The sequence below is a fragment of the Canis lupus genome, unplaced genomic scaffold (genome assembly GCF_011100685.1).
Source record: "Canis lupus familiaris isolate Mischka breed German Shepherd unplaced genomic scaffold, alternate assembly UU_Cfam_GSD_1.0 chrUn_S607H769, whole genome shotgun sequence".
Classification (NCBI taxonomy): domain Eukaryota; kingdom Metazoa; phylum Chordata; class Mammalia; order Carnivora; family Canidae; genus Canis; species Canis lupus.
The window spans coordinates 1-11,494 of record NW_023331547.1 but is presented as its reverse complement, the minus strand read 5'-3'; the positions used below and the strand labels follow the sequence as shown (position 1 = coordinate 11,494).

Genomic DNA, 11,494 nt, shown 5'->3' with positions numbered 1-11,494 from the left:
TGGCTACACAGATGGTATTAGGAAATAGGATTCATAGTCGCAAATATCAAATAGCTGGGAAAAGAGACACACTTTCCAGGAATGTCAGAAATATCTCTTTGCTTTATTATTGACAACATGATTAATAGAGCTTGAATAGAAATTGAGGCAACACCCCCTCTCCCCAAACACCCTGGAAAATGAGATGTTATGGATGACAGCAAGCGTGATAACAAAACACACTGGAAGAGGAAACTTGGGGTAGATTCCAAAAATTCAACGGTCAAAAAAAAATACTACTTCCATTATTGGGTATATACATAGTATTAATGAAAAGAATAAAGCTTCATATGAGATGGTAAATACAATCTCAGAAATAGCACTGAGATTTTGTGGCTGGAACTGATAAATGGAAGTACAGAACTCAAAATAGATTTAATACAAGGGGAAGACCCTCTAACAATGCATATTAAAGTATATGCTTATTTTTTCAAAGATCAACCCAAGACAAGAGGCACAGGGGAGAGCATTTAGGATAAAGAAAACAAGAAAGACAAAGGCTAAGTTAGGAGTGCGGTACTGAAGCAATATATGAACGATGCTTTACTTCACGAGGGCACAGAAGCAAGTTATAGTAGTTAGAGTCTTCAATTATTCAGCTACCATTAAAGAGCCTTTTCTAAAAGCTGAATATCTGGTACAGTCTTTGCTTGCTAAAAATATTTTCCTTCAGATGGCAGAAGCAGCAATGAGGTGAATTACTATTTTGGACTTAATTTTAATCAATATGGAAGAACTAGTTGGAAATGTGGATGTGAGAAAAATGCTTCTTTTAATTTTTTTTTTTTAAGTTAATTTCAGAGTTTTATTGTATTGCACTAAGGAACAGCAGGACGGTTATACAATGTTCTCTCTCATTCAATTTTGAAAATCTAAAGTACTTGCAAATTCTTAAGAATACCTTTACCACCAAATTAGAACAGTAAGTATAATAACCAATTTCTTAATAAGTAATGTCTTACAAATTAAAACACATTTAAAATAACTTTAAATGCATTCTTCACAAGTAATTCAGCATATATTTTTTTTATCTTGTTCACTTATGCTTAAGAATTAAAGCAAGTATATTACTCTGATGGAAATATGGGAAATCTCTCATTCATGCAATATACAGGGATAATATTCAAGTTGAAGGGGAAAAATCCCACTCTTCTTATTTTGTAAATGTGTCCATATATAATCACATACATGATAAATAAGGAAACCCATGAAGTTTCCAAGTCAGATATATTTTCAGTCATCAGAAGCACCTGATATCTACAGCTAATTTATAATTAGATGGCATTTCAATAAGCCAAAATGAGCCCTACAAGTTCCTATATATAACAAAAGCTTCCAATGGACTAAGGATAGTCAATAATTAATGCAATCATTCATGGGATTATGGCTGTTCCTTAAGGAGTACAAGTTCAAACCTGTCAACACCAGAGGTAATCATTTTATATTAATTTATACGTAATTCCATTTAAATTCTTTATCCGAGTATAACATATGAAAACAGTCTTTCCACAAGCAAAAAATGTGGAAACATTTAAAAAATAAGGAGTCATTTTTAAAGTAACTGATCAGATTCCATAGTCTACTCTTGGAAACAGGATCTTGCTGGATAGAATCCCTTCATTTGGTGGCTTTTTGCATGCACTTACTGGACCAATTCTTCTGTGTGTTGTTCTAAGAGCTCACCAAAACATAGATCATGCCGTATAGGTAGTAAAAAAATGCTAGAAGATAAAAAGCTAATTTTCACCAGCCTTCTTTCTGACAATACGCTAAAATGTCTGCATTCATGATGGTTGTAGGGTCATAGAGTCCTGGTCCACTCATCACTGGTCTACTCATATACCTCCAAATAGGATACGCCAAGAGGGGCATATTGAGACCCAGTGTAAGCCACTCTGCTGCACAAAGAAACATGACACAGAAGAAAGCACAGATGAGGTACTCGGGAAGTACAAGAGGATTCAGGGTATTACACTGGTCTATAGGATTCTTGTAATCAGTCTTCAGTTCATCAAATGCAATAATGTGCCAGATGGCGAAGAAGATGAGCGCGGCGGTGAGCAGCAGCGCCAGCATGTAGCAGAAGCCGCGAAGGTGACCGCCGTGGCCCGGAGAGGAGCAGGGAGCGGCACCGCTGCCAGGGAGAAAGGCGGCGCAGGGCCCTCTGGTAAAACCATTCACTTCCCCCGGCCGCAGCCACGACCGCTTCGGCGCCCGCCCCCTTTTTAATTCTTAAATGTAGCATAAGAGAACTTGTATGTAGATTCTGACAGATTCTTTAAGAAAATTCACTTTAAGGAAAACTCAGAAAGATCAAATAGAATACTATATTTGGAGACTCAAATAAATGACACGACAGTAGAATCTTAAATGCAAAATTTTGACTCCACGCATTAAGGATGGTATCAGTGAAATAAAGAATTCAGTTTCCTAAAATGGTCAACAGCACCCTTCCTGCACCCAAGAAAGGGGAGAGTTGGGATCCCTGGGTGGCGCAGCGGTTTGGCGCCTGCCTTTGGCCCGGGGCACGATCCTGGAGACCCGGGATCGAATCCCACGTCGGGCTCCCGGTGCATGGAGCCTGCTTCTCCCTCTGTCTCTCTCTCTCTCTCTGTGTGACTATCATAAATAAATAAAAATTAAAAAAGAAAGAAAGAAAGGGGAGAGTCCTATAAGGATGCAGTGCCACCTTCCAGGAGGTAACATATATCCTAGGTCAACATCCATTATATAGTCCTGTGTCTCCATTAAGTAGAATACACAAATCTGAAAATGCAGCAGGAGTGGTTCAGCTCAGCATTATTCCCTTTGACTCACTTAGAAAATGTGTGCTTCTCATCCCTGAATTTGAGGCTCTGTGGATTCTAGGTCCTAGTTCCCAGGGGAACCCAGGGTGCTGATTTCAAGAGTTCAGTATTTGAGGAAAGATGTTGCCATACTGGCAGGGGTAAGTGACCTTCTCACAGGAGGAGATAGGGCTTCTCCGCTGTTACATGATGAGCCAAGGAGGAAAATGTTGGGTACCTAGGGCATCCAATGCTACACCCCTTCCCAATTTTGATAGTTAACTGCTAAGAGCAGCACCATAATCTGAGAAGGATTGGTTGACCAGGAACTCTTACAACTCAGAGATGAGCATCTAGCTTGTAATATTTCATAAGCCACCTAGACCAGAAGAGATGTTGGATAAGGATGCAAGAAACCTAGAATGGGTAGTTCAGGAAGGAGATTAGGTTGTAACTTGAAGACAGCTTTCGTGGCAGGAGCCATTCCCCCCCCCCCGTTTTTTTGCATGGCACAAATAAATAATCTTTAATTTCAATAAATAGCTCCCCATTATGCCAGACAATAGGCTGTGGGAACGATACAGAAGCATCCAACAGGGAAAGACCTATTCTAACTACACTAATTCCTTAGCACGAGAAAAATGACTTTGGGTCACACACAAACACAGAGAGATGCTCAGAGTATGACAAAGGAAGGAGTCATCTTGGATGGGAGTGTGGTGGCATTTTAATCCATGTAGCTGTCCTTTGCAGGTCTTCTGGGTGCCACAATCACCACGAATCGGTCAAATAAGGTTACTTTTGCTCTATCATATTCTGTTTACTTGATATCCGCACATGTTACTGAAGGTGGGGTCTTGACAGACAGGAGGACACTGGGTGAGATTTCACTGGGAGAGGCAGAGAGAAGGGAGGGCGGAGGGCTGAGGTCCCGCAGAGCGCCTTGCTCACCAGGAGGACACACAGGGACACACACGTGTTCACCTGCGAGGGCACACACAGAACGTTCACATACTACCCACAGGGGGTCCTTAGGAGTAGGATAACATGAGGACAAGTTCAGTGAAGCCAGGGAAGTTTCTTACACCGGCATATTTTTGGGTGCCACTTGGTTTCTTCAGAGTCTAATCTATCACGTCTACTAAAGAGAAGACAAAGTACTTACATTTTGGGAGAAAGGTATCAGGTTTGAAGAACCCCAGGGAACAGCAGGCTGTTCAGAAGCCACCCAGTCAGCAGCTGTGCATTCTGGGTGTGGGGGTCGGGCCTCCCGCCACCGGCCAAGCTCTTAGAGAATTTCATCTCAATGGAGGCTGGCACCCTTGGGGAGGCCTGAGGGTTGAAAGTGCATTTGGGGGTAGGGGTATCAACAGGAGCAAGCACTGCCAGTAAGTCTCACAGCAGAGTCCACTCCGCTCGTGACATACAGATGGGGTTTCCAGAAAGTTCTCAGGCTTTGCTCATTGAGGGCAACCATTTTGTGTTCAACAGTCAGCCTCCTCTCAGTTCTGAGAGGATTTGTGTATGTGTGTTTCCGTTGTGGATATAATAGGCACATGACACATTTTTTTTCTGTCTTAATTTTCTTCCTTTTTTTTTTCCCCTCCAACAAATGAAAGCTGCTTTCCCTGCAGCCCTCAGGTCACCTCCAGCGAGGCGGGAGACACGCGGTCACACTCAGCCGGGGACCTCGGGCTGTGCCACTGCTCCACTGCGTGCGGTGAGTGTTGAGCACCCGCTGCCAGTGGTTGGATTCAGAGGGGCCCGAGGAGTACTGGCCGATGACAATTCTTCCAATGAAGTCACTGCTGCTTGGCATGTTGTGGCCAACACTGTACACACTAAGCTGGCATTTTCAAGTTCTTCTTGGGGAACTTTGAAGCTGAAGGATTCATTGTAAAAGGGATCGAGTGTGCCTCTTAAGAAGGATGTCTTCTTTGTTTTCACAAGCTTGAGTCCATGTACCAGCTGGATTGTCACAAAGGGGTCTGAACCTTGGGTCACATCGGTTTGAAGAAGCTGCTTGGCTCGAATGACATCCACATTCAGCGTCCCAGCACTGGGGAGATAATTCAGTGACAGAAGCAGCTCCCCCAGCTCCACTTCATTCTGAGAGCCGGGGACCAGCGCCTTCCACCAATGCCCGCCTTTCATCAGGTCAACCTCGCACAGAGGCACCGACACCTTCCCAATGACACGATGGCGGGAAAACTTCTCAAAATCCACCACGGTTGGCAGCAGGGTCCTCCTCTGAGCTTGGAGGAGGGGGATCTCGAAGGTGTAAGGCTCCTCACAGGCTTCTGGGTCTTGCGTTTGGCCCCCGTCTGCTTAGAGTTGCTCTGGTCTGGCAGGAGACGGATCTGGACACAGGGGTTCCATGGGCCCTGTCCCGTCCCGGCGCCAGCCGTCCTGGGGCACGGGCGGGGCGGGTCCCTGGCCTCCGTCCCCGGCGTCAGGCGGCGGTGGCAGGTGGCACCGGGAGCTGAGCGCAGCACGCCCCGCTGGCCCCCGGCGGGGCCTCCCGGACTGTTAGGCAGCCCGCGTGGTCGCGCTGGAGTGGGGCGCGCAGCTGGGGCCGAGCGCTCTGGAGCAGTGCCTGGGCCGGGTCCGCCTGAGCCCCGCGGCCGGATGGCTCCTTTTTGGCACTGAGAACACCAAACTCCACGGCTTTCATGCCAGGAAGTGGGGAGCCGGGTCGTCTGGACTCGAGACTTGGACCCTCCGGGTCAGGCTGCGCAGCCTGAGATGTGTCTGAGGACGAGCCTCCGCGTGCGATCTGGGGAGTTGGTCCGAGCGGTCAGAGGGGCTTTCCCGGCTGTGTGGACGAGTCCCCGTCCTGGTCACGCTCCGGCGGGCCGTCCTGGAGGTCCGCCACCTCCCCCTCGCGCTCAGCCGCCGGGGCGTGCCCTCCCCGCAGGGGCCGGGGGCGGGAGCCAGGGGGGAGGAAGGAGGAGGCAGCCGGGCGGCCCCAGACCGGAGCGGCGGGCTCAGGAGCGGCGCCCGCCCCTCCGCCGGCCGCGCGGTCCTGGCCCTTCCCGTCCCCCTTCCCCTTCCCCGCGCTCCGGCTCCCGGGTTCGGGCGCTGGAGCCGGGGCGGCGCCGGGGGCTGGCGGCGGGGGGCGGGGGGGCCGGGGCGGGGGGAGCGGGGGCGCCCGGCGGCGGCACCTGCCGAGCAGGAGCTAGTTCCTCTTAACCTACCTCGTTAAAGACCTTTCCAGGGGAGAGACCAAACCACTCTGGGAGCGCTTCTCCCAGGGGTGGACTTCGCATACGAAGCCCGCAGGCTCAGGAGACCTCCGGTAGCCGTAGTGGCGGTGGCGGGTGCCGCAGGGCAGACGCCCTCCTTGGCTTAGCTGCCAGCAGTGTGGGCCGCTGCTTACTCCCGTCTGATTCCCTGCACGCGCGATCCAGGGTAGAACAGGCTGGCTCTCGCACCCCAACCCAGCACAACCCCGTGGCCCCCTCCAGAGCACCCTGTGGGACCAAGGAGCGACCGGATCACAGTGCACTCTTCCCACTGTAGGAACTGCTATTCTCCCTTCTACAGGCCTGAGTCCTGAGAGTGTTCTCCTGAGCCGCCCGCATGCAAGTCTCCTTCTCAGAGGCTGTTCTCCAGAGGACCCAACCCAAGAAGACACTAGGGTAAAGAAGGATTTCTTGAGCTACAGAGAGTACTAATGATACATACATTAAGCGATAAACGGGACTATGAAAATAGACTCTGTTCATCGAGACACCATTAAAAGCGTAAAAAGACAAATAGGAAGGGGTATTTTCGCATAGATGTAACTGACAAAGGTCTCATACTAGATATTTTACAAATCCACTATCAAGAAGAAAAGAGAAATCCAAAAAAGAAAAATGCACAGAAGGCACACTTCGTGAAAGATATCAAAAATGTTTAATAAAAATAGGAAAAACTGGCCAATTTCATCTAGAGTAAAGGAAAGGGAAATTAAACCACAATAAGAGTTTATTCTACACTTATAAAATGACATTAATTAAAAAGACCCAAATGTTGATGAGAATGAGGAGCAGAGCCACCCTCATACATTGTTGGAAGAAGTGCAAATTATACGAATACCTTGGAAATTATTTATATTGACATCATCTCCTAAAATTGAAGATACTGTACTCCACGGGACAGCAGTTCCACTCTTACATGTATATCTTAGCTAAATTCATACATGTGTGCAATAAGACCTGTGTAGGACTCTTTCTAGAAATAGTGTCTGCAAAGCCCCAAACTGGAAGCAATTCAAATGCCCATCAACAGTGAAATGGATACTGACATATTCTTATGATTAAGCAGTCATACAGCAATAAAAATGGCCAAAGACCGTGATTAATTACATGGGTGAGTTTTACAAGATTATATTTAGAAAAAGAAGCAGAAAAAAAGGGGCAACCAGTGTTTCTATTCATGTGAAGTTCAAAAATTGTATAGAAATGTATGTTACAGTTGTGTAACTCTTAGAAAATTCTTACAAAAAAAAGCAAGAAAAGTCATCACCGTAAGACTTAGAAGAGCAATCCCCTCTTGAGGGAGGAAGGCTTTCAGGTTGGGAAGGGCACACACAGAGTTCTGGGGTCTGGTATGTTCTAATTTTGGATCTTATAGCTAAGGAGCGACAAAAAGTATTTGTCCCGCCTTAAGTCCATTGTACTTCAAAATTTTAAATGTTAAAAAAAAAAGGAGGTAGAAAAAATAAGGGAGTAAGTGACTCAGTAAGTTTCAAAGCCTTAGATTTGACTCAATAAGTTTCAAAGCCTTAGATTTGGGCCTAAAACATCATTTTTGGCCTTAGATCTACCATCTGCTCTCCTTAGCCTAGATCCAATTGGTTGCCAAGCTTTGTAGAGCTTCCCTCAATGATGTGTGGTCTTCGGCCAAGTTCCTTCCTTCCTAGGCTCCAGCCAAATTAGTTTCCTCAGAGCTACCAACCACGTTCAAGTCTTTGTTCTTTTTTGCCTGATTTATTATAGAAGCCTTCTCACCTGATCTCTATGTGTTCTGTCTCTTCGCATTTTAATTCATTGTAATTTGGACAGGTTAATATTTTTGAAAAAGAAACCCATTCTTTGCTCCCTGGTATTTTGTTGTTGTTGTTACCTGGCCCAAACTATTTTTTGCAGCTTGATGTGTAGCACTAATTGCCTCTGGAGAGGAATGATATGTGTGTGTGTGTATAAAACAAAATGCAGAGGTCATTTCTTGGTGTTTGATTTTTAAAAGCCAAGGCTTCTGTGGCAGGTGTGTGAGTATGAGGGGATCACAGGTATTGGAAAGAACTCAGGATATACACTGTACTAAAGTAAAAACAAACACCAACTGAATTCTTGACCCTCAGAATATCAGCCCACAGAACATTTTACAAAACCATAAATGAGTTGCCATTACCTAAAAATTCATAATTACTTTATAATGTTTTCTGAAAATTGTTAGAAAGTCAGGCCATGCTGCACCCTTGCTTGTGCATACAACTGACTGTAGTGGAGAAGGTGCTATCCTTGGACTGGTCAGTGGGGTCTCCAGTTTTGCTGATTCTTGCACTCATGCCTGCTATCAGAATGGGAAAGCAGAACAAAACACAGAAATAGACTTACCTCCTCAGGACACTTATTTGTGCTTGCTGTCTGGTTCCTGGTCTCTTTAGGTGGAGGTTATGGAACCACTCCGACTGCTGACAAAGATTCTTTCGTTTTTGCATCAACCGACTTCAGCAAGAATCCTGATAAGTCAGTTTAGGAACAACTCCTTGCCCTCTATGTATGATCCCTCTCCCTGTCTAATCAGGAACCCTCAACTGCCACCATCGCCCAGGCAATGTCATAGCAAGAATCCTGTTAGATTGATTTAGCCAATCAACCAATTTAGCCCTTATCCCTGATGTTTTCTCTCAGCATTTTTCCAGCCACTGACCCCTACCCTGCTCCTTCGCTATAAATTCCCATGCTGTATTTGGAGTGGGAGCTCAACTTCTCTGCTCCCCCACTCCTGCAAAATCCCATTGCAGTGGTTCTTAGACCTATCAACAACACTGCCCTTGAATCAAGTTCTTTTACCGTGCTTTCACAAGTGTCATTGAATTATTCTTTTCCTTTAGCATGTTGTCCCCAGGATATAATAAAAATGCCTGGTATAATGTGAAATAAGGTTCCCTGGGTTGAGAGGAGGAGATTTGATGGGCATTGAAGAAAAGAAGAGGAATATTAAAGGATGGCAAAATCCTGAGGAGTCCTAAGCCTATCCCCCCCATCCCCTTCCAGCTCAGGGGCAGAACAGACTTGATTTTTCAGGCTCCCCTTACTACTCATCAAGGGTTTGGACTTCACCTTTCCTTGCCCCAGATACAAAGCCCTTGGCTCACTCTCCAGACTGTGAAACCTGCTTTCAGCTACCGGAATCTCAACAAGGGCCACCCAGGAAAGAATACAGGATCATTTATGACTCCCAATCTACTTCCCAGACCACCACTCCTTCCCCATAACTTGATGTTTCTTGATCTACCTCATAACTGGATTTGCTCATTGCTACTTTAACATTGAACCAGTGTTCTCTCTCTTAAAGCACTTCAGCTTTTCCTTACATTTTAGTTATATGTGTGTGTGTGTTTTCATCCTCAGTCACTCCACTTAAATCCCTTGTTTCTAAACCATTGTTTCAATCCCTATGCTACCTAGAAAAATGCCCTGCATTTGGTAGGCACACAATAAATATCTGTCAAACTAAATTATTGTCCATTTTCCAAAATATTTACCATTGGTCCTGATTTGTGTCATTTGCACATCTGGTAACATTCTTGAGTTTTTCTTGAAGTTTTTGATAAATAAGGATTAAACCCCATGGGCTGATGTTCATAAAAACAGGATTAATTTCTATCAAAACTGAAAAAAGGAGTAAGACCCAAACCCTCACCTGTTGGGACCTTCCCAGAGGAGCTGTAGGGAGGTTATTATAGATTATTGCATCCCTGTATGAAAACATTCTGAGAAGCTTTCAAAAGGAGAAAGTCACATGGATAATTTGTAGGTGTTACTTTTCATTAGTCATCATGAGGTGGGATAATGCACAGAGTGCTTAGTGATACTAAGTGTTGGTTCCATCTCAAATTCCCTGAGTCCATAGGCATGAAACACTTTTACAAGAAATTTGGGCTCACTTGGTGTCCATCCAAAGATGAATGGATAAAGAAGATGTGGTCTATGTATACAATGGAATATTGCTCAGCCATTAGAAACAACAAATACCCACCATTTGCTTCGACGTGGATGGAACTGGAGGGTATTATGAGGAGTGAAATAAGTCAATGAGAAGGACAAACATTGTATGGTCTCATTCATTTGGGGAATATAAAAAATAGTGAAAGGGAATAAAGGGGAAAAGAGAAAAAATGAGTGGGAAATATCAGGGAGGGAGACAGAACATGAGAGACTCCTAACTCTGGGAAACGAACTGGGGGAGGGGGAGTGGAAGGGGAGGTGGGGGGGGGGTGGGGGTGACTGGGTGATGGGCACTGAGGGGGACACTTGATGGGATGAGCACTGGGTGTTATTCTATATGTTGGCAAATTGAACACCAATAAAAAATAAATTTATAAAAAAATAAAAAGAAACTACTAGTAAAATAGAAAAAAAAGAAATTTGGGTTCATTAAGAAACTACTAGTAAAATAGAAAAAAAAGAAATATGGGCGCATTTTTTAACAAAAAAACAAAAAGAAACTACTAGTAAAATGGGAAAAAAGAAATTTGGGCTCATTAAGAAAAAAAAACTTTGAAAGCCAGGAGAAGCTGGGCTGGGGACCCTCACACAGCTACATACTACTATTCTTCCAAGTTGCGTTCCCAACTCCTATCTCCACGTGTTTTGGTGGAATCTAATGGGGCAAAGGTAAGAAGAGGCATTGTTAGCCTTCCTCACTTTGGCCTTTCATATCTGCTTCCACCCTTATCCTCTTGAAGATATGGCTAGATCTTTCCCTGCTACTCTTCTGCTCTCTAACTTTGGTGTCAAAAGTGAACAGGATCCCAGGACAGATACTGATTGATGTGACCACATACATAAAAGATGAATTTCAGTTAAAGGGTTACCTCAGCCTGGCATTCGCCTTCTACTAGTTGTTGTGGAATGAGGGCTTGAAAAGAATCTAAGGCATGCCAAGTAGAGAAGACTGAATTTTGGCATCAGGACTAAATTTTGCCTTCAGGACTAAGACTGATTCTGAAGTTAAATTCAGTTGAGTACCTTTATTTCATGGTGGCTGACTTGGGCACAGGTAGTTCTAACCTCTGTTTCATCAGTCCTGGGAAGATGATAAAGGGTTATCAGTTGCATAGCTTGGAAGAGAAAGCCAGGAATCTACTTTATCTGAGATACTCTGTTCTCACTTCTCATCTTCCCCTGCAGCAGATAAATGTTGTATATTTTTCTTTACATTAGATTTCTAATTTTATGAGACATACCATTAAGTCCATTGTTACTTTGCAACTGGTAATATTTCTGATCACAAATGTAGTTGGTATATACATGATCTTCTTTTCTCATAGTATTCTTCTCACTTATATTGTCTAATTAGAGTATGTCTTATCTCCCTGAAGTGAATAATAGCTATTTTTTGGGGAATAACATGACTGATTTTGAATGTCTCTAAATTATAGCATTTAATAT

At 44.6% G+C, this 11,494-nt stretch overlaps 1 protein-coding gene and 1 pseudogene across 1 annotated transcript; both read right to left on the bottom strand.

Annotated features, from left to right (window-relative positions):
• Positions 1-1,569: 1,569 nt before the first annotated feature.
• Positions 1,570-2,136, bottom strand: LOC119879310 (protein cornichon homolog 1-like). Its single transcript, XM_038589653.1, has one exon. It carries the CDS (start codon positions 2,113-2,115, stop codon positions 1,783-1,785), a length of 333 nt encoding a protein of 110 aa, XP_038445581.1. The 5' UTR covers positions 2,116-2,136; the 3' UTR covers positions 1,570-1,782.
• A 2,326-nt stretch (positions 2,137-4,462) lies between these two features.
• Positions 4,463-8,382, bottom strand: LOC119879312 (annotated as a pseudogene).
• Positions 8,383-11,494: the final 3,112 nt, after the last annotated feature.